Source organism: Macrotis lagotis, chromosome X (genome assembly GCF_037893015.1).
Source record: "Macrotis lagotis isolate mMagLag1 chromosome X, bilby.v1.9.chrom.fasta, whole genome shotgun sequence".
Taxonomy (NCBI): domain Eukaryota; kingdom Metazoa; phylum Chordata; class Mammalia; order Peramelemorphia; family Peramelidae; genus Macrotis; species Macrotis lagotis.
Window position 1 is genome coordinate 599,312,600 of NC_133666.1, and position 24,583 is coordinate 599,337,182.

Genomic DNA, 24,583 nt, shown 5'->3' on the forward strand with positions numbered 1-24,583 from the left:
CTTTCAGTACTATAGAGAATTATAATTTCATCTGCTATGAGTTTCTAAGGAAATATTCATCCCTTAAAAAGATGGCAAACTGTGATAACACATCAGATTTTCGTTGCTCAACTGCAAAATTGTCTTCAGTGATCAAGCACCAATTTGGCAGCTATGTGAGGAAAGAAGTGATTATAGCATATTTAGACATAAGAGAACACTTTTGATAAGACAATCACACACTCATACTGATGACCATATCTAAACCAAGATGCTTCTGATGAGAGAGGAAAGGAGATAAATGCACAAATAAAAGGTCCTCAACTTACAAATAGACTGTGCTTTTAAAAATTACCTCAGTCTTTGGAATTTGAATACACTTCTCCATAAAATACCATGAGGAGTAATAGTTAGGTTTCCAGGTAAACTCAGAAAGCCTATTTAATATATGAGAGGACTGAATCCCTGTGACTTCCTCTTATTTCTAGGATCAAATACTAACACTTTTACTTAGCATTTAAAACTGTAGCCACTCTCCTACACCTCCAACTTTCTTTATACACACACACACACACACACACACACACACACACACACACACATTCTTTCTCTTCATAGAAAGATGGATCTGTGCCTATGCCTAGGAGGGACATTCTCCTAGCTTCTATTTCTTAGAATTTATAATTTTCTGCAAATCACTATTCAAATGCCAAGAGCTTGTTTTTACATGAAACTTTCCCTATTTCTGGATTTGGATTCTTTCTTCCTGAAAAATTACCTTGTGTTAATTTTGTATATATTCATACCCATGTATGTTGCCTTTCCCAATAAAAGGTTAATTCCTTGAAGGTAGGATTTAGAATATTTGTTTATTACCAAGTCTTAGAAGAAACGTTATTGATTTGATTGATTGAGAGAGAACATTTTGAGTGATGATAGGACTTTAGAGGTCCAAAAATTACATCATCTAGGCAGTCACTAGGCTATCTATGTATAAGACCAGCCCTTAAAATAAACCTGTTTTTCTTTTGTTGTTGCTTATTTGGGGTTTTTTTTTAGGTTTTTGCAAGGCTATGGGGTTAAGTGGCTTGCCCAAGGCCACACAGCTAGGTAATTTTAAGTGTTTGAGGGCAGATTTGAACTCAGGTACTCCTGACTCCAGGGCCAGTGCTCTGTCCACTGCACCACCTAGCCACCCCCTTATTTGGGTTTTTTAATTTGTTTGTTTATATTAAACAAAACCTTAAAGCTCCCTTAAGGTCGTTCAATTAAATTATCATCAAGAGTATCATCCTTATACAGTGCTATTTTGTTGAAGGAAAAATATATTCTTTCCAGGATTGAAGTATAAGAGGGGCAGGACAAGTATTTCTTCCAAAGTCTAAAGGAGGATACATTCAATTCCTCATAATAACAAACCTATTAGCAGGTTCTTATTTCTAGTTGTTATTTCCAGATGTGTACCTTTTAGGAAGACAGGATAGTGCAGTAGAAAGTAGAAAATAGTGCTGAAAGGATCAAAGATTTGAGCTCAATTCCTGAAAAAAAATCACCAATAACTTATCATATGAGATCATATGCAATTACCTTTTCCGAGCCTTATGTTAGTCCCCAAAGTTGAAGAAAAGATCATGTTATTTAGAAAAAAAATTAGTGATGAATGAAAGGATATATTTTTCCAGTGGTTGAAGGGGAAAAATCAACACTAAATGAGATATAGAAACAATGACCAAAATAAGATAGCTTTAACAATCAATATAACATTTAATTTTTCTTCAAAAGAAAAATACCTTTTGTTAAGTTCCATGAGTGAGTAAGAAAGATTATGAATAAATTTCAAAAGAAAAATTACAAACCATAGGTAGCCATCTGAACAAAAAGTCTTGTGAATCTCAAGTTGTAAGAGAATTATAACTAAAAACAATTTTGAGTTTAACTTCATAACAATCAAATTGGTCAAAAATATTAAAAAATAGGGGCGTAGTGGATAAAGCACCAGCCTTGGAGTCAGGAGTACCTGGGTTCAAATCTGGTCTCAGACACTTAATAATTACCTAGCTGTGTGGCCTTGGGCAAGCCACTTAACCCCATTTGCCTTGCAAAAAAACCTAAAAAACAAAAAACAAAAAAAATATTAAAAAAGTAGAAATAATTAATTTAAGAAGAGATTATGCTAAAACACACACACACACACACACACACACAGTATGTATGGGAAAAGGTCCAAATACTGGAAATTCTTAAGACTTCACTAAACTGTTCATAATCTTTGAACTACTGATACCAGCAGCACTTTTTGTGGTAGGAAAGACTTGTGGGGAAAAGGATGATTTTTTCCCCCTAATTCATGGTAGGAAAGCAAAGGGGAAGAAAGTAGATAATAGCAAGTAATACACAATAGCTACGATTTGTCTGAATTAAAAACAATGCCTAGTGCTTAATTATACTAAGCCTTCTTAGCCACAGGAAAAAAAAAGAAAAATATTTACCTTTTTGAGGTTAGAGAGGAAGGGAAGAGAGGGACTGAAAGTGCAGAACATCATATTTGTCAGCTATGTTTATCTATTTTTTGGTTTGGTTTTGTTGTTACAAGGAAAGTCTTAAAGTTGTATTGTGTGGGAGAGTGTACACTGAAGTTGGCATGGTATTGGGACGGGGAGAGAATAGGAGTCAGAAGCCTTGATTTCAATCCTCAGGGATGTTGCTTACAACTTATGTCACCTTGAGTAAATTACTTTTCCACACTGGTTTTCCTATATGGAAAATATAGGGCTTTGAATAGATAACCTTCAAGATTTCTTCCAGCTTTAAATCTATGATCCTATAATAAATAAATTACTATAGTAAAAGGAAAAGGCAATTATACATGTTTATGTATATATGGACATTATGTTTAGATGTGCTACACATGTGAATCATAGGTTTAAATCTTTATGCAGATTATGGTTGACTAAGAGGTTAGACTAAATGATATCCCATGTCCCAGATCTAATAATGTGTAGAACAGAGAATAGGGAATGGATCTATAATTTCATTGATATAGTGAAGTCTCAGTTAAGGCAATTCTTCCTACCAATGCAGGGCAACTCCTTTTCTGCATTTCTTAGTCAGAGAAAATTTCCTAGAGCAATGAAAGATCTACTGATTGACTCGCAAAGGGTCACACAACCAGTGTGTATCAGAGATGAGGTCTTCCTGATACACCCTACTCCCCCTCTCTAAAAATGTATAAGTGTAAATCAGTGATAATGGAGGAAGAATTCCTAGAGGTAATAATAGCTAATGACTAATATTTATAGTACATATACTATATGCCAGCTCTTTACAATTATTTCATTTGATGAAAGGTTGTGGTTGATTCAACAACCTTGAGAGGTAGGTATTTTTATTATTCCCATTTAAAGATGAGAAAACTGAGGCAAACAGAAATAAAGTGACCTGCCCAAGGGTCACACAGCTAGTATCTGAAGGTGGATTTGAACTCATGTTTTTCTGACTCCAGACTGAGCACATGATCCACTGCATCATTATTTTCCCAAAGGGACATTATTTTCCCAAAATTAGACAATTTGGAGAAATGAAACATTTTGACTCACTTGAATGATGTAAAATTTCCTCCTGGAAATGTTCTGGAATAATCATCTGGGACTGAGAAGGCACAGCACACAAATTTTCTTTAGAATGCTGAAGGACTACATTGATGGAAGATGAGATTTCAGCAGATTCTGGAGTCTGTTTTTCTGACAACCATGGTAGGGATACAGAAGAAAACTTAGAATGTCCTGTTGGAAAAACAGAGTGTTTGGTTGGGTGTGTTTGTGTATATGTGTGCCCACATGTGCATACAGTTACAAACACATACAAAATAAAGGTCATATAGCACTCTGAGGAATGGAACTATAATGAAATCAATTCAATAAGAAAGGGTCTTGAAATTCCTAAAGGATTGGTATTCACTGCTATGACAGTGAATAGAACCACTTAGAGAGGATTTTCAGGATTCATGCCCAATCCTAGGAAGAAAGAATCTTTTTTTAATCATATTAATTATTTCTACCCCAACATATTTATCCAAAAGTGAGGTTAAAATGAATAACAAAGAAAGTATTAAAGAAAAAAAATAAGAAATAACAAAAGGGCAGATTAAGAGGTGAATTTGTAAGGAGTTAATGGAAGAATCAAATGTTTACAAATCCCAGGACTTAACAGCACCAGCTCATGAAATTGCTCTCCTCCTCTTGCTCCAATCTGAATCATTGTCCAACCATTTGCAGGACAGGAGGGGTTATGGAACTATTGTCCCCATACACGAAGGTCAGAGTAATTTTGTCCCAGTCACCATACCCATTCACCTACAAAATCAAGTTTCCTTGAACCTAAAATATACCCTTCCCATGATTCTTATAACCCATCTAATTTCCTATTTCTCTCTTTCCATATTCATGGCTAAATTTTCTAAATTTTGTCCAGATTCTTTGTTTAGAACAACTACTGTCACACTAGTTATCACCTCAGCTCTATGAAATTGGACTTTCACTCCTATTATTCTACTGAATTGACAGTCTGAATGACTGACTAATGACCAGATTGAGCAGTCTTTTTTTTCAGTCCTCATCTTTGACCTCTCTGAAAGTTTTGTCATGATTGATCATTCCATTCTATTGAGTACTCTCTCTTCCTATGATTTCAAAAACATTGCATTCCCTTGATTTTCCTCATACCACTCTAATCATTTCTTCTCTTTTCTTTATCTTATCTCATAATGCTGTTTTAAAGAGCTACTATTATTATTCTTGAGACCCAGGAGGGAAAATTATTTGCCCAAAGTCATAGAACTATCAAGTATCATGACTAGATTTCAAAGTGAGTTTCTCTGATTCCTGATACAAAGTTCTTTCCCTTATACAAATGCCAGAGCCACTTTTATGAAGATTTAAGTTCTCAACTAGGAGAGATCTTCATTTGGTGTGCTAGAAAAAATAACAATCTTACCTAAATTTGAGATAGAATGAAAGGCATTTTCCAAGAACCATAGAAGTAAAAACTTTTATAACTAACTGATTTGCGTATCAATGTGTTCTGAAGCATTTTTTAGAATCTCAGAGTTGGAAGGGATCTCAGAAATCCTCTCATACAAGCACACATCTTGTCTACAATATCACAGATAATTGATTATCCAGCCACCAACTAAAGATCTCCAATAATAGAATTTAATTACTGAATGGTCAGTTTTTAGTATGTAATAATGGTGAAGATTCCTTTTCATTATAGATTTCATCAGATGGATGCTAAGGCCCCTTTCAACTCTCAAATCATATGATTTTGTGATCCTTCTGAAGCAGTCTATCCCATTTTTAAGAACTCTATATGTTTGGGAATTTGTCTTTCTATTAAGCTAAAATCTTTCTCCTTGTAATTTCCATCCGTAGACATCCATTATGACTATGCAGAAAATTCTCATCAAGCATCTAAGTAGCACCTTGGATAGAATCCTGGACAGGAACATCTGAGTTCAAATTCAGCCATAGAAACTACTGGCTGTGTGACTTTTAGCAAATAACTTAACCTATGGCTGTTTCTGGTTGTTGTAAGGATCAAATGAAATAGTTTGTCAAGTACTTCACACAGGGTCAGAGACATGGTAGATGTCAAATAAAAGCTTATTCCTTTTTGCTTCCTTTCTCTCTTGTAAATGTTTCCATTCACTAAATTGATACAATATGATTAGTGGCTATCTCAAACCAAATAGTTTGTCTCATTTTTCTTTCATGATTAAAAAATAAGATTCATCATAGTTTATATTTATTCTATGATAGTCAACACAATAATAACAGAACTAATTTTTCCCCTTTTGACTTGATAGTCAATGACTAATACAAAAAGGTAGATGGCTTGCTTTTCACCTCATAAAGGTAATAGCTATGTCTATGGGCTGGGGCATTCCTATTCAATCCTTGTTCTTAGGTCAAACTAATAGAGTAATATTGAGAGACCACTCTGGTGATTGCCAAGAAGTGAGCAAGCATCAATTCTCCAGTTTTGTGCAGTACATTTCAAATAATTCTGCCTAAAATCACATTAGCTTTTTTTTGGCAACCACATCACAATTGTGACTCATGTTGAACTTGTCTTTGATTAAAGTCATAGACTTTTTTCCATATGGACCAGTATCAACCCACATTTTCTCTCTTCTGCTCTTGGGCAATTCATTTGGGTGGTGAAGTAAAAAGAATTCAAGATTTGAAGTCAGAGTATCTGGACTGAAGTCCTAGTTCTGCTTCTTACTGTCTGTTGACTTAAGTTACTTAACTTCTCTATTCCCCCAATTATAAACTGAAGTAATTGGACTAAACCTAGAAGGTCTTTCCAGTGTATGACTTCTAGAAACTCCATGTCAAACTTTATGCCTCTGACCACTAAATTCTATCTTGTAGATTGGATTCTTTATACAAACCTACTAAGATCTTTTCAGAATGTGATTCTGCTATTTTAGCTTCCTCTTCAAGCTTTATCAAGTCTGATAAACATACCATGTAACACCTCATCCAAATCATTTATTAAAAACTTTGAACAATAGAGACTTGAGAACTGGATCCCATCAAGGTCCACAAGAAATCTTCCTCAATAGATAAGTAATGAAAAGATAGATTTTGGTTCGACAAAAAGAAGAATTTTCTAATGAACAGGAGGAAAGAGGGAGTCAATGAATTCCATGACCCTGAAGATGTTTCAGAAGATTCTGGATCACTAGGTGTAAGGGATACTATGCCATTTCTCATTAAAGGATGCTCCTTAGAATGCAAAGTTAGGACAAATGACCTCTGTCACATTTGATTCTTGAAACCAACTTAAAAGAGTAAGTTGTTGGGGCAGCTAGGTTGTGCAATGGATGGAGCACCAGCCCTGAAGTCAAGAGGATGTGAGTTCAAATCGGGCCTCAGACACTTAATGCTTACTTAACTGTGTGACCTTGGGCAAGTCACTTAACCCCGCTGCCTTACAAAAAAGAAAAGGATAAGTTGTCTTATTATCCCCATTTTATAAATATGGAAACTGAGACTGAAAGAGATTAAGCAACTTGTCCAGGGTCACATAGCTAATAAATGTCATAGAAGGTTTTCCATAGGATTTGACAAGATTATGTTGAGCCTTGAGGATTAAGAAATCCAGCTAGGTGGTACAGTGGATAGAGCACTGGCCCTGGATTCAGGAGTACCTGAGTTCAAATCCAGGTTTAGACACTTAATAATTACCTAGCTATGTGACCTTGGGCAAACCACTTAACCCCATTGCCTTGCAAAAAAAAAAGAAATAAATCTCCTAGACAGTGTTGAGGAGGGACTACAATCCAGGAATAAGAGACAAATTATATAAAGATAAGAGACAGACTGTTGATTTAAAGAAGAGCAAGTAGGCAATTTTCATTGAAATATAGAGTATGTAAAGGGGAATATTGTTAAATAAGAAAATAAAGATAGATATGAATTTAAATCAAGAAATATTTTTAATACCAAAAAGGCTATATTTTTGTAATTGCAAGCCATCAAAGAAGTGAGTGAAGTGGTCACAACTTTAGCTTTAGAAAGATTATTTCAACTGTTGTATAACAGTTGAGAGGAGAAATAGAGAGATCAGTTAAGTTAGTCTAATAGTTCTAACAAGAGGTGATTAGAACCAAAACTAGGGTGATGACCATAGAAGTGGAGAGAAGAGCACAATTTTGAAAGGTCTTATAGAGATAGAATCTATGGACTTGACAGTTATTTGCTATGGGGGAAAAGGAAAGTGAACATTTAATGATAATACCAAGAAAACTAAATTGGGTGAAGGATTTTGGTGCCCTCCACTGAAATAGGGAGGTTTACATGTGAGGCATATTTAGTGGGGAATATCATGAGTTCTATTTTGAATATTTTATATAGGAAATGGAGGACTGAAATAAAGAAAGTTGTTGATATGGTTCTGGAGTTAAGAGAGATTAAAGGTATATATATATATATATATATATATATACATATATATATATATATAAATAGAGAGAGAGAGATTTGTGATTCATATACATAGAAATTATTATTCAACTTTAGGAAACTAATAAGTTTACCAAAAAATGATTTATAAAAAAGATAACAAGGCTCTTGTTGACACCATCTCTGATAGTGGGGCAAGGATGATGATCCAGCAAAAAGACTAAGATCTGACAGGTAAAGGAGAATCTGGAAGAAGCATCATCACAAAAGCTTGAGAAGGAAAAAGAATCCAAGAGAAGTGGCCAATTGTATTGGAAGATATGGAGAAGATAAGAAACTATTAGGACTGAGAAAGAAACATCAAACTTAGTGATGAAGATTAAGTTTCAGTAGAGTAGTGAGATTGAGGGATCAGAAGACTGGTATGGGTTGAGAAGTGATTTGACTTTGAACAGGAGAGATATATGATAATAATTTGAGGGATTGACATGAGTCAAAGTATAACTTTTTTTAAACTGGAAAAATATGACTTATTTGAATGTAACAGGTAAGATAAGAAGAGACAAGAAACGAGAAAGACTGAGAGATAGAGGGAGAGAGTTAGAGGGAGAGAGAGACAGAGACAGAGACAGAGAAAGACAGAGAGAAATTACCTTGTTTATCATTCTTGTATAACTGAAAAACATCTTCAAGATTACTGGCTCCTTCAATCCATACTTCTTCTCCTGGGGAAGAGTCCATATCACTAAAGACACCTTGATGAAGCCAAGGATTGGAGTTACTGAGATTGAACAGCTCAGACAGAGAACGGCGGATTTTCTTTCTTTTCCTGAATATTCTGGAAAGAAATGGAAGACAAAATGATTTCTCTGAGTTTTACCACTTAACATATCTACACTTGTTCATCTCTCTGCTTTAACTCTCTCCATACTTCATTCTCCACTCAACTGCCTAGACTATTTTTCCATAACCATGCCATTTCATTCTATAAGATGGGCTCCCTTTAACATCTAGAATAAAATATAAAATCCTATATGGCAAGGAAAGCCTTCATAACTTGGTTTTTCTCAAACTTTTGAATCTACACTTTCCTCCCCTTCATGTAATCTATGTGACATTGATCCAGTGACATTGGCCTCCTTACTGTTCCAAGAGTGAATCACTATATCTCTGAGGCATTATCTCTGGTTATCTCCTAAGCCTGGAAGACTCTCCCTTGTCACCCCTGCTTGCTGAATTCCCCTGGCTATCTTTAAGATTCATCTCAAATCTCATCTTCCACAAGAGGCCTTTTCTGATCAGTCCTCACCCTCCACACCAATCACACTCTTCACTATTGCTAGTGAATCTCCTCTGAAATCTTTCTTTCTTTCTTTCTTTCTTTCTTTCTTTCTTTCTTTCTTTCTTTCTTTCCTTCTTTCTTTCTCTTTCTTTTTCTTTCTCTCTCTTTCTTTCTTTCTTTTTTCTTTTCCTTCCTTCCTCCCTTTTTCTTCTCTATCTATCTAGTTATCTATCTTGTAGATGGATAAATGTTTACAAGTTTTCTCCCCTATTATAATGTGAGAAAACTGAGATCAGTTTTGTCTTTCTTGATATTCTTTAGAGCTTCATACAGTGTCTGGAAAATAATAAATGCTCATTGACTGATTGTTAGTAGCTCTTTCCTCTTGTTCCAAAACCATAGTGTCACCTAAATTCTCTCAGTCAGTCATTTAACAAATATAAAGGATTCAAAAAAAGAAAAAGGCAGTCCCCCTGCTGTCAAGGAGTTTAACATCTGTTTGGGAAAAAAACACACAAATAAGCAAACACTCTGTCCAAAATGTAGACAGACAGTGTTGAAGATAATCAACAGAGGAAAGGTATTAGCATTAAGGAAGATACAGAAGGGGTTTTTGTAGATGGCTGAATTTTAATTGGGGCCTGAAGGAAGCCAAGGAATCAGGGAAATGAAGATGAAGAAGGAGAAAATTCTAGGCAGGGAGGGCAGTCAGTAAAAATATTTGGAGATGGAATAGGCAATATCAAGTAGCTTCCATTTATGACACACATAAAAACTTTAGAAATAGTTCATGAAAAAAGTTTTTATAACTGCCACACAGGATAGAGCTTTAGAGGGAAGAGAGCAGTAAATTACCAATATTAGAACTAGCTAAAGTCCCAGATCCTCTATTTATTTACTAATTGAGTTACCTTGGATAAGTCATTCAAGAATTTGAAGGGTTGTCATACAGAAGAGGAATTATTTTTATTTTGCCTGTCTGAGACCAGCACTAGGAACAATGAATGTTTATATTGTAGAAAAGCCAATTTTGGCTAAATATAAGGGAAAACTTACCAAAAAATTGACCTATCTGAAAGCCTCTGGAAGTACTGTGTTTCCCCAGTTCTGGAATTTTTTTGAAAGAAGACTGAATGGCCCTGGTCAGGGATATAGTAGAAGAATTTCTGGTCAGGTATAGATTGGATTAGATTTCAGGTTCTCCATGTATAAAGTGGAAGCAATAAGGCCTATTGACCACACAGGGTCATTGTCTTTGAATTAGGGTGAGAAAATTTCATACTAAGGTAGTTATTAGAAGGTAGGTGCTGCAATAAATAGAATGCTGGGCCTAGAACTAAGAAATCTTATCTTTTTGAATTCAATTAGGTAATTCCTAGTTGTGCAACTCCAGGCAAATCCCTTAATCTTGCTTGCCTCAGTTTCCTTATCTGTAAAATGAGCTGGAGAAGGAAATGGCAAACTATTCCAGTATTTTTGCCAGGAAAACACTAAATGAGGTCACAAAGAGTCAGACACAACTGAAAAACACAAGTTAACAACAAAGAAGGCTAAATTGTCTGACCTTTAGATCTCTTCTAATTCACAGTTTTGTAGGAATCAAATAAAATGATGACTCTGAAGGAGTTTCTACAAATATAAAGTGCCATTGTTATTACTTTTCTATCCATCAGCAAAAGAGGTGAAAAACAATTCCCACCAGGATAAGAATGGAATCCTTATTTCACATGGATTTTGCTGAAGTATCTAAAATATTTATTGGGATTCTTACTGTGATCAACAGCAAATAGTGGACAGACAGCTGGAAGGCTTTATTCTCCATAGGTTCAGTACTTTATTGGACTCTCAATCAGATATATCTACTTCTCCCAGTGCTCTCCATTTGACAGAGAATTCATTTCTTCTTACGCTGTGTGATTCTTGACCATGTTTTACCATGAATTCATTTTTGAGAATCTGTCAAATGAACTGGAGTCTTTCCTCTGGATTTCCTGACCTTTTCCATAGATACCATGCCATTTTTGAACTATCTATTGCTATTTGACCATCTTATATTTTTCCAGTCATTTTTTCCTAGATTATATCCATTACACTGGTCCTTGAATACAAATCCCATCCCCATTACCTTCTCCCTTTCCATCTCTTATTTTGAGAATTATAATCAAATAACATTACCTCTGGAAAGGACATGTCAGTGGATTGCCTTATTGTTCTATTTCCCATCTCTGTGACTTCCCAAACCTTAACTCCCTTTCATAACCTATGTCTGCTGTCTCCCCTATTAGAATATATGCCCCTGAGGGCAGGGATTGCATTGCTTTTGCCTTTTTATCTGCAGTGCCTGTCTCAGAGCTTGGCTCAAGGCAAGTGTTTAATAAATACACTTCATTCATTCATTTATATAATTATTCATATTATGTTGCAACCTACTTACCAACCTACCCCACCAATATCACCATCTGTCTCATTTTTTCTTGGGGTCATCCACAATTCTGGTTTTCTTAGAGATTGTAGTGTTCTGTGATTTGTAGCCATATTACATCCCTGGAAAATTGCTAGTATAGCAAGATGAATTTTTGTGACAAAACAGCTTGAGGTTCCAAAAAACATTTTCCAAAAAAACAATCAATCCTAATTTTTTTCTCTCAGTTTTAAGCTCAACTCATTGTGCATGTCTTCCCAGAGATAGGCATGGATAAATCAATTCCATGGTCTGTCTCTCCCCCACCATCACCTCTACCCTCATTTGTTTTGTATTATCTGTGAATGTACTGGGTGCCTTTGCCTCTACCTCCCTTTTGGAGGAGGCTCAGCTCATTTCTGTTGAACATATTGAAGCCTAAGACCAGCTTCTGGCCATGTATCATTCATCACTGCATTGAGTATCTTAATTGACTATTGATCTAGAATAGTGATGGATAAACCCCTTGGCTAGTACTCCTCAGTTATTAGCCATTGCCTCTTCATGAACACTTGCTTACATTTTGAAGTCATGAGAAAACCAGCTAGGGGCAATCACTCTTTTAGTATAACAATGGAGGTACAAGTCAGTAGTCAATCAGCAGATAACGAAAAAATGAATCCTGTATGATTGGAAGCTTACCCTCCCAACAGCTTCAATATGGTCACCACAAATGGCAAATAAACATGTTCAAAAACAGATAAAGGTAGCCAAACTAAAAACGAAAAGAATAGATTTTAATATTTTTCTACAGCTTTCTGTCAACAACTTTGGAAAGAAAATGATCTGTTTTTCAAAAAATTGTGAAAGTTCAAATGTTTCACAATTCACAAAGTTTTATCTAGATCCTTGATCTATGTGTAACTTATTTTCATAAGCATTTTAAAGATACGAGAAATATGTAGAAGGAAGACAGATTTCAACTGTTTTATGCAAGAGACCTTTCCTAGTCATCATTGCAAGAGACTTTTCTACAATATTTCTATCCATTTACATTGTACATATCTTATATATACCCTTTTTGCATGTTTTATTCCCCTATTAGAATATGAGTTACTTGAGGACAAGGGCCGTATTTTTCATTTTCTTTGTATACTTCATCCTTAAGTATAGTACCAGGGAACATAGGTAAGTGTCCATTAAATGTAGCTAGTTTGAATGTCAGTAGGGATGCCAATAGAAGTCTCACTACTTGCTCTTCTAACAACTGACATCACCACTGTTTTAGTACTTTCTTAAAGATTTAAGATTTAAGACAATTTATATGGTGGAGTATGATGAGATTTGAAAGAACCAATGAGGAGGGGGGTTCAGTCTTTATCACTAAGAAACATAATAAATGTTTATTAATTGACTGATTGATGTGTTTATTTCATGCCTCAGTGGACAACTGAGGATGGACAACATGAAGAGCTTTCTGCCTAAACCTTAGGCAAGGAAGAGATTATTTGGTTGTCCTTCATATTCCAAAGGACCAAAATGACATCATTATGGTGGAGTCAAGGTACAGTGTATACTGCAGTGACTGATCAGAATAATATGAGCTCAAAAGGCACTATTGCAGCTTGAGCACAGGTAGCCCATATTGAAGTGAAGATGTCTAAATTTGTGCATTTTGTTTCTTTTGAGTTACTGTAATTCTGACTTGCTCATAGAGTATGAAATTTTCTTAGCTGCACCAGGTCATGTAAGAAGGCCCTGTACCAATATTTCTCATGCCTTACAATTGATAACAACATTCTTCAAAGAGACCTTGAGAATGTTTTTGTACCCTTTTCTCTGACACCATGTGAGTGCCTGTCTTATATGTTTCTCCATAAAGTAGACTTTTAGGTAAATGTACATTTGGTCTTTGAACAAGTGGCCGACCCATTGAAATGGTGCTCTCTACAGTAGAGTTTGATTGCTTGGCATGTCGGATCAAAAAAGAACCACAGAGTCCAGTACCATAACTTTCTGAATGATCTTCAGAATATTCCTAAGACAATTCAGATGGAAACAATTCAATTTCTTGACATGATACTGGTATATTGTCCAGGTTTCACAGGAATAAAACAATAATATCATCACAATGGCTCTGTAGGCTTTCAATTTGGTAGATAGACTAATAACCCTTCTCTCCCACAATTTTTTTTCAATGCCTTCTGAGTACCGAGCTAGTTTTAACAATGTCTGAATCAACCTTGTTATGTATGTGTATGTCCCTGGAAAGTATACCGAAAGGGTAAGTGAACTTAACCACAGCATTCAAAATTTCTCTATTCCATTGGTTCATATGGATGAACCATATGGATGGTGTGATGCTGGCTGGTGGAGAACTTCTGTTTTCTTGGTGTTCACTGAGGGACCAAAATTAGCACGTGACAGAGAATCCATTCATATTCAGTTATATCTGAGCCTCAAAGATTGTATTGACTATACAGTCATAGTCATAATCAAATTCTCTCTACTTTAATCTTGGCTTTTAGCCTTTTCAAGTTAATTAATACATCAAGAGGGATTTAATTGACCTTGATGTCATTTTATACTTGTGGAAATCATCTGACATTACTGAAAAACATCATGATAAAAAGCCCAGGCACAAGCAACAGCCCTGCTTCACACACAAACATTGCCTTCAAAGAACTTACATTTTAGGGTGCTTTAAAAATGGTGTTTGCTGGAACTGCACCTCAAGGCAACTCTCTCCAGTCTCTCTGGAAATAGTAGTTAGGTGGGAATTGTCTGAATATGATAAAATTATAGTCAACTCTACATTTTGTCCACTTATTTTAATCCCAATTTCAACTAGTTTCAACAAGTGTTTTTGAGATGATCAAGCTTGAATAAAGTAATGCAGGTTATATTCTCCTAATTTCTTATTCAGTTGCACTACTTTGGAATATCTCTGACTTTTCTACCCTGACCCAGGAAGTTAAATATTGAGAAAATATCATCATCCTTCAAGATCTCATCAGCCTTGGAATTCCTTGTCAACACTGCTCTCTCATTGAAGGATGGAGTCATGAACTCCCAAACCTTTATTCAAGGAGAGGAAATCAGCTGAGAAGATATCACTTGATTAAACCACTTTGAGATTTCTCTGACTTTTCCATCACCCCCTATTTGAATACTTTCTCTGTTCTTCTCCCCATGCATGGTGTCTGCACTTAATAAATATTTATTGTCTATTCATTAACTAAACCAGTGTTAGCATTGGTGGTTTTTTTCCTGTTTGGATAAAAAATATCAATTAATGACTGCGATATCTTAATATTCAGCACTAATGGGGAAACTATATGGCAGAATGCCAATCATGGAGTCAAAAAGACATTCTTGAGTTCAAATCTGACCTCAAAAACTTACTAGTTTGTGACTCTGGTCAAATCATTTTAACCCTGTTTGTTTCAGTTTCCTTATCTGTAAAATGAGCTGGAGAAGGAAATGACAAACTATTGCAGTATTTTAGCAAAAGAAAAAGTAGTTCACAAAGAATCAGACAAAACTGGAAGAACTTTATAACAAATCAACAATAATATGCAAACCAATTCTCTCTGCTGAACTGTAGTCACGTATTATTAGTCAGGCACCTCTCGCTGGTTATTTCCACAGGCATTTCATACTTAAGATATCCAAAATAGAACTCATCTCTCCTCCCTATGTCAAAAAAATCTACTCATCCTTCAAACCTCCCTATGACTGTTGAGGGTGTCACAAAACTATTTAGTACTCAAGGCTTATTACATCTACCTTCACAACATTTTTTTGCATATGTCTCTACCTCTTTCATGGACTCACTCTAGTTCAGTTTATCACTTCTCACTCAGGCTACTAAAATAACTTTAGAAGTTGCCTCTATCCCTTGAGTCTCTCTTCTCTCCAATTGAAACTCTCAAAGCAATCTTCCTATGCCACTGATCTGAGCACATTATTCCCCGCTTTTTTAAGCCTTCAATGACTCCCAATACCTAGAGATAAAATTAGAACTCTTCACCTGGCATTTAATCTCTTTCCCATTCTAGTACCAACTTATGTTTGCAATTTTACTCCCCATCAGATACTCATCTATTACAGTCCAAACTTGACTAGTTACTGAATATTCAATCTTCTGCTTCCACACATTACCAGAAGCCATTCTTCATACTTATCATCACTTAATACTCTGCTAAAGTGCCACTTACTCCCTGGGTTTTTCTTGCCTGTTTTTCCCAGTTAAAATTGGTTTCTATCTTTTAAATTTTGTGCTGTATTCCCCACAGTAAGCTCTTTGAGGACAGGGAGTTCTTCATCCTCAGTGTCAGAAAATTATTGGTTAGAGAGTTGACTTTGGAGTCAAGAAGACCTGGATGCAAGTCTACTTTTGACATGTACTAGTTATGGAAGTTTTGGGGGCATATATCTAAATATTTCAGTTAACACTTAGCTGAGGCCTTAACTTTCTAAAACTATGAATTTCAGACTGGTTATTGGACTGAATTAGTGGAAGGAATTTCCTCAGTAGAAACTACCCACATCAATGAAATAACAGGTCTGGTTCTAAAAATATAAAAATAAAAAAATAAAAAAAATTCCTAGATGATGGTTCCCTCACAAATCAGTAGGTTCTTGATATATGGTGATTTTGGATTTGAATTTAAATGGACCCTAAAACATCCTTGAGTTCTTTTTTACAAACCTTCCTCCATAAGAAGATTAAATCTCTAAGGTTTTTTTTTAGTTCTACAATTTATAATGTCTAAATCTTTCCTGAATCTCTTCATATTTTCAAACTATGATACTTTCTGTAAATAATAGGTTTTGTATTCTTGCTTTTAAGGCCAAAAGTAATTTAAATGTAAATAATATTTCTCCTTATTTGTTCTAAAGTTACCTCTTTCAAGTTTCAGTTGATCCCTACATTTAATGAATCAAGATGTATGAGAACTAATGTTGTTTATAAAGTCTATAATATAGAATAATTGTTTACCCTTCTTTTATAACCAATTCATAGTGTTTAGAACTTTAAAAATTTTAGCAATCATTTGGTGCAGCTTCTAAATTTTTCTCAGTGAAGAAACTGAGATCCTGGTAGTGAACCTCCATAGATTTGCAGGGCAGGGATTGTCTTTTGCCTCTTTTTGTATCCTTAGTGTTTATCACAGTACTTTTACACCTAGAAGGCACTTAATAAATGATTATTGGTTTCTTGATTGATTGATTTCCAGGGCAAAAAATAAGTAGAAAAATCAGATCTAGAAACTGAGATCTCCAAAGTCTTAACCTAAGTTTCTTCCCATGTTGTCTTCAATGCTTCAATATCTAACAATCTTTGTCATAAAGAGACTCAGATTTCTGCTGAACTGATTGATTGACCAGTAATTTGACTGAGTAGAAGCAGGATGGTATATGGAAAAGATGTTTGATCTTGGAAGCAGGGAAGGTTGGTTTCAAATCCTATCTCTAATATAAAGGGGATAACCATTAGTCACTTATTGCATTTCCCCATGTATAAGATAAGATGCCTCTTTTTCAAAAAATTTAGGGTCTAAAAACTGGGAGTATCTTATACAATGGTTGCAGATTTTTTTACTTACATTTCCCACTGTTTTGTGCTTGTTGTCTTTGTGCTCATTGGTTCACATTTGTTTCCAGTATTTTAGTTTCATTTTGCCATGTTCTGCCCAGAAATTATTGATTGATATGTTATTGCTCAGACTTTTCTACCCTAGCAAATGCACCTTTTTTTTCTTTCTTTTTAAAGAATAATTGACCTTTAACTATCAGGTACCTCTGAATTGTGACCCTGAAAAACCCTAGGGAAGAAAAAAGACTCAGAAAGCATTGTCAGACATACAGCTGGTGCTGACTTGGGGACACAAATTCACTGCCACTTGTCCCTCTAGTGTTCAAGGGCATGCCCCCTTGGGTGGTACACAACTTCCCTGCTACACATAAGCAGTGACAAATGTCCCAACATCCTGAACCCCATAGGAAGTGTGGATTTCCTATCACATGATCTTAACTGTAGACTCTCTTATTCCTCTGTCACCATAGAAAGGGCTACTCAGAAGCCAATGCCGTAGAATTCAGAGCCAGTCACTGAGTTATGTCAACTATAGCCATGAGATGATGGGTGAGGGGAAGAATTGGGGTCATAGGGAATTTTATCTGTGAAAGTGTTGTGGATATCTGTGTTAGGGTAGAGTATAGGCCCTCCATGGAACCCATCCTACATAGCAATAGAAGGTAGAAGGGCTGAGGTGGGAGACTGTTTAAGATATTGTGTAGTTGTGTTGGTGAAAAGCCTAGAGGTGGCTGGGGAAGGGGAAGGATGAAGTATAGCACATATTATCACTCTCCCATTGATTTATCACATACACTTTGAAGATCATATCCAACCCAAACTTAATTTCACATGCACATACACACACACACGCAACATACATAAACACACATTGACACACATAAACCTCCTTGGCAGACTACTGACACAAGTGAGTTGGTCAAGTCAACATTTATCAGATGTAGAACTTGAACCTACATCTACCTAGAGATAAATAAGCATTCTCTACTTTGTCCCATAATTCCTCTCTAGCTAGCTATATGACCTTGCACAAAATTCACTCAACTTCTCTGAGATTTTTTTTTTTCATTTGAAAAATGAGATTGATACTTTTGTTTGGAAAGAATGTGTATTGGAAATATTGAAGCACTGGAGACTTGTGCCATGATTGCCATAGTCTTGTCCAGAGCCCTAGAAATAGGACACTGTTGACTTACCTGACCAAATTCTCTTTGTAGACAACACTTGTCTGAGTGGGACTCAGAGTAATGTTGCCATCTTCATCAGAAAGAAAACTGTCCTCTGTCAAAATGTAATAGCCATTGGTGAGGAGCCGGGGGCTTCGGCGGCAGATAAGATGAGAACCTGTCAGGGGATTTGTGGAACAGCATTCCAATGGGATGTCACCATCTAGAAAAGTACAAGCATAGCTGGAGAAGAAGGGGAAAGAAAGCCTTTAGAATTGCTAACCTGAACAGCCAGGATCAAAGATAAATTCTTTCATTTGGCATTTGTTAATTCCTGGGAAACTCTGGAACCCCTAGTCAATTCTGACTAGTATTATCTAATCATCTCCTACCCCACTTCTGGGATTCTCTGAATCCCAGTTTCTAAATGTTCCTGCTCCCAGACAGAGTTAACTCCAAGGACACTTCAGCAATTCCTTCTTTTCTGCAATCAGGGTACTCTCTCCTCTACTCCACTATTCCCATTTTACAGAAGAAGGAACTGAGTCTCAGAGAGTCTCATAGCCACATGAACCCAAGCCTTCAAAATTCCAAGTACCAGAACTTTATACACTAGGCAATACTACTCTTATAATGATAGCAGTTTGAATTGACATTGTCTTTTTCTGTTCCAAAGCATTTTTATATAATGATCTTGTAAAACTGGCAGTGTAAGGAATCCTTATTCTGTTTTATAGAATGAACTAAGTGACTTTCCCCAAACACACAGCTTATAAGTGTCAGAGCCTAGCATCCTAAACCAAGTCTTCTGATCTCACTTCCAAAACACATTTCTCTCTCTCTCTCTCTCTCTCTCTCTCTCTCTATATATATATATATATATATATATATATATATATATATATATATATGTATGTATATATATATATATACACACATATATATATGTATATATATATAAAGTTGGTTGACCTCAAGTCTCAATAGAAAAGTGGCCAGTCTACCCTCTCTCTCATTGGATCCTCATGATAATGGCAGAAGCATTGACTCTAGAATCAGACCTAGTTTCAAACTCTACCTCTGATGTTTAAGACCTATATAACCTTAGACAAGTCATTGCAGTGACCTGGGGCTCAATTTCCTCACATTTAAAATGGGGGACTTGTACTATTTATTTCCTCATACTCTAAATCTATGACTATAAATAACAGCAGTGATGCAGGTATTATGGAAAATCAACTTTATTTGTATGATAGGCAGATATTGTTATTTCCTTTTAACAAATAAACCCATTTAGTCTTAAAAAGAGTCAAGGAATTATTGATATAGAGAATTGTGAATGTAGCATAAACAAAATCTCTTAAATTCTGCCTCCCTTGGACATTGTTCATTGTATCTTGTCTCCCCTTGACCCTGTTGCTTGTATTTTATCCCCCATTTTCCCCTTCACCTAACCTTGGCCATAGACACTGGCAGACAGGAATTGATATGTTGAAAGAACAGGAAGGACCAGGATGTGGTTTGCCATTGGGAGTTACCTGGCTACCACTCCCCAAGCACCACCCTCTGTACAGACTACAATGGAGGGGTATTTAACAGGAAGTGCTGCTCCTTAGAGTCTCTCACTTCTTCTGGCCTCCTATCCAGATTGAGACTTTTCTCAGGCTTTTACTTAACCCACATGATGGGCTTCACCTTATGGCCTGGTTGACCCAAGCCTCATGACTGCCTGCTCTCTCTCTCTCTCTCTCTCTCTCTCTTCTCTCTCTCCAGACTCCTGTTAAGCCTTGGCAATGGGTCTGCCAAAATCAATTAGCAATCCACATAGTCTTTTCCTTAATATCTACTTAACTTTCCTATCACTTTCTTTTGTGTTATAACTTCTTTTAATAAATCTCTTTTCTTTCCACACCTGCATTCCCAGGTCAGAGTGATTCTTCACAAGCAATAATCGAACACAAGGGACAATATTATAATGGGTCTCATCAACAGGAAGCCACTAGAGCCCAAGTCTTCTGAGAGCTTTGTCCTGAGTTCTAGTATTTCCAATTTCACAATGCTAGAAAATTAGTCACTGAGTCTAGTAGAAGCTGTTGTCTTTTTGTATTCTATTTACTAGAGAAATACAAAGAAAGGCAAAAGACAGTCCTTGTTTTCAAGGGGCATATGACATGCTAACAATTATGTTCACAGAGAGTGTATAGGTATGTGTGTATATGTGTGTACATGTATGTATGTGAGTTTGTATGTGTGTGTATATGGGAAACCAGGGATGATCAACAGAAGGAAAGAATTTGAATTACAGGGCATCAGGAAAAGAATTCTTTCAGAAGGCAGGATTTCAATTGAGACTTACAAAAAAAAATGGGAGAGAGAGAGACTTAAAAGAAGCCAGGGAAGCCAGGAGGTCAAAATGAGAACTGAGAGACTTGCAGGCATGGGGGACAGACAAAAAAAACCCTGGAGTTGGGAGATGGATAAGAAGACTGAAAAGGTAGAAAGGGACAAAGTTGTTAAGGGTTTTAAAAGTTCACCAAAGGGTTTCAGATTTGAACATGGAGGTGATAGAAAGAGAGCCCCTGAAGTTAACTGAATAGTCTGACACTTAACTGAAGGATAGCCTGGAGTCGGGAGAGCCTTGAGGCAGCACCAGAATGGGGGGGGGGGGGGTGCCTGGTGATAAGGCCTTTTTCTTGAATTGTTAAATATGCTCCATGTGCCCTGAGGTTGTAATGTTTTTGCAATCTAGTGGTAAATTCTTGTCTGAATGATAAGGGGGTTAGACTTGGAGAGGAGTCCTGGGTTCAAATCAGACAGTGGTGCTACTTAAAACAGAGAAAATAAAACTTGCACTACCTAATTGTGGTTGTAAGAGAACTGTTTTTACAAACTTTTTGAGTCTGATATTGGGTCTTCCTGTGGATTTTTAAGTTATTGCAGCTATTATAAAGTTTAAAAATATCATAAAGCCTCGTGGGATGCCTTATCAGTTATAGTAACAGATTATATGCTTATTGTGCTTTAAATTTTGCTTTACATATGTTATCTCATTCAAGACTGACAAGTGTACTGTATAAAGTAGGAGATAAGATTTTTTTTGAATAATCTTTCTGTAGTTGAAGAAAGTGAGACTCAGAGAAAAATTGACTTGGCTACCCAGCTAGGAAATTTCCAGCCCTGAATTCAACCTAGATCTCTCTGAAATTCATCATCCTTATCTACAACATGCACCATCTTGAGTATTTAAATGTTTTACAAAATTTTAAGATCAGCCTCTTCCCAGCATCTTGTCTTTATAATAGTCTTAGAATTTTCTTATTTTTTTACTCTAAGTATTTCCTGGTTTTGAGTTACAATAATGGTGTTTTGTTTTTATTTTAAATTTAATTCCCTAGAAGATCAAACAATTTAATTGGATTGTAGTCTCAAGAGATACCATTCAATCCAGTTCCTGAATTTCTTGACTCCTGCCTTGAATATGTTGTAAGTATCTAAAGAATTTTTAGGGGCAGGTAACCTGGGTTCAAATCTGGTCTCAGACAATAATTAGGTAGCTGTGAGGCCTTGGGCAAGCCATTTAACCCCAATTTGCCTTGCAAAAACCTAAAAAAACAAAAAAAAAAAACAAAAAAAAATACCACTAATAATTTTTAGTTGATACTTTCCAAAAGATTCCTTCCAATGGGCAAAAAATCCACTACCCCACTCTAAATTTCCTCTACTTCAGCACATGAGTCTTTCCTGTTATTTTGAGACTAGCTATTCCTACTTTCACTAGAACACAACAAAATTAGGTCAGAGAATCAAAAGGTTCTGAGGCTAAATTAGATTATAAACTCTCTGAAGACAGTTTAGGGAATTGTATTCTTTTTTGTATATTTAATACTTAGCACAGTGCATCAAAATAGATACTTAACAGATGTTTATTGATTGATTGAGGAAATGAGATTCTGCCCCTTTTCAGTTCTAACCTTAAATGTATCATTTAACTTTTCTGAGATCCTGTTTCATCCTCTGACCAAAAGAACTAGGTGACCAGTGGACAGAGTTCCAGCTTGTGGAGTCAGGAATTCTTGAGTTCAAATTTGAGCATACTTAATAGCTGGGTAACACTGAGCAAGTCACTTAACTCTGTTTGCTTCCATTTCCTCATCTGGAAAATGAGCTAGAGAAGAAAATGGCAAATTACTCCAGCAGCTTTGCCAAGAAAATCCAGATGTACCAAATGACCCAAATGGGATCATGAAGAATTGGACAAGATTGAAAAAAAAAACCACAACAATATCAACCCTCTTGCAAAGCACAAAGGAGTAAGAAATGTTAGAATCTTAGAGACAGAAAGGTCTCAAAGGCCATAAATATAGCTCCCATTTCTTCAGGATTTAAATTTTGCAAAATACTTTCATCACGACATCTTGATAAAGTATATTATACCACTATCCCCATTTTACAAGTAAACTGAGGCTTACCCATGAGCACAAAAGCAGATTTTGGACTCCAAGTCCAGTGTATGAACCTATTATAAAACATGTCTGACTTGGTCACTTGATCTTTGCTTGAAAACCTTAATGATAACAATATTAGTAATAATGATAACCATTTATATAATGCTCATATATAACATGATCATTATATAATATGTCTGAGGTCAGATTTGAACTCAGATTCTCCTGACTCCTGGTCTAGTACCTTTTATCCATTGTACTTCTGAGGTGCCCCGAATACATATAGTATCAAGGAGCTCACTACTTCAAAGATGCATAATGGACCCAGTTAAAAATCTCTATCACCATTTATTATGACTCCATAACTAGGGACTATCTAAAATAAAATGACCCACAAAGCCCTATAAAATATATACCCTCCCCAAGCTTAGATGAATCAAAAATGAACCAGGTCTATAAGTTGGAATTTGCTTTGCCTTTCAAAGAAAAATTATAGTCTGCCAAAATACCTTGGGAAAATGCATCTGGGTGTTAGAGTCCCACTTGAACCTCTTTTAAGTCCAGGAGAACCTAGGCAAATAGGTAGGGGAGAAGAAAAGGGGAGGAAAAAGAACAACAAGTTTGGTTAAACAAGAAAACATACTAAAGAGTAGAAACTCTGTACATGTGGTTGGAAAAATCAGATGTTTGATGTCCCGCCCACAGAGCCAGACTTAAGTTGGATGAAGTTTAAAAATTAATCTCTATTAGCAGTTTTGTCCCTTGCATCTGGAAACCAGCATCCAGAAATAAACTATGTCCTTGGGTGTTTTGTCTGTCTCTTGGGCTTTATTACTCTTCAGTCTCGGAGTACAGCTTTCCCTTGGAAATAAATTCATGAGGGCCAAAGGGGACATGAATAAATCATTACCTCACAACAGAGATCTGTGAAATAGAGAAGGATCACATTTTGTGAGAAGAGGAAACCCTAAATTCATCATAACAAGTATGGTTAATTTATTTGTTTGCCTATATATTTGGCCTGCTGAGTAATTTGCTAAATTAAATTGTCTGCCAAATCCTTACCTCCTTAGGGCAAATTGAAGATATTTTGTTGTAAAAAAATAATAATGAAAGTTAGAAAAATGCGTTCTTAATACAACTTATATAGCTAACAGAGTGTAGTGTGGTGAAAGGGAGAATGAACTGTTTGTATCAGATGGTTGGGACTGGAGCTCTTCCCACAACTTGTACTAATTTTCCTCTATATAATGATTGACATTTAAATAAACTGCTTTACATACTCATTTGGTCCTCCTGACAACTCTGTGAGGCAAGAATTACAGATTTTATGATCATCCTTTTCTTTACAAATGAGGAAACTGAGTCCCAGAGATAAGTAAAGGGATTTGTTCTAGGTCAGTGGTTGCCAAAAAGAAGTATTCCGAGTCAGGTTCCTCCTGACTTCAGGTCCTCTATAATTTCATGCTATCTGTAGGGCCAACCTAGCTAAGTAGCTTCATATCTCAGAGGGAAGCTGAAATTCTTCATCTGTAAAATGAATACAATGCTATTTTTACTACCTACCTTTCAAGGTAGATATTTGGAAAGTGCTGTGTATTGAGAGTACAAAAAATAAAAAGAGGTTTTTGTGGGTGTTCAACTTGATATAGGAATATCTGGACCTGTGTTGTCACCAGTAAGATGAATTTCCAAGACATCAATATACAATTATACCTGTACTTGTTATCCCCCCTTC

The 24,583-nt window shown here is 35.9% G+C and overlaps 1 protein-coding gene across 4 annotated transcripts in view; it reads right to left on the reverse strand.

The window, feature by feature from the left end:
* The window catches only part of TMEM71 (transmembrane protein 71), a 54,482-nt gene that overhangs the window by 23,560 nt on the left and 6,339 nt on the right, over positions 1-24,583 (reverse strand). For all 4 annotated transcript variants that reach the window (XM_074202450.1, XM_074202453.1, XM_074202451.1 and 1 more), the window contains 4 exons: positions 23,355-23,415; positions 18,431-18,643; positions 8,603-8,787; positions 3,576-3,761 (listed from right to left, as the gene is read on the reverse strand). In XM_074202450.1, the coding sequence (XP_074058551.1) occupies positions 3,576-3,761; positions 8,603-8,787; positions 18,431-18,643; positions 23,355-23,415 (645 nt within the window). The remainder of the gene's footprint in view (positions 1-3,575; positions 3,762-8,602; positions 8,788-18,430; positions 18,644-23,354; positions 23,416-24,583) is intronic.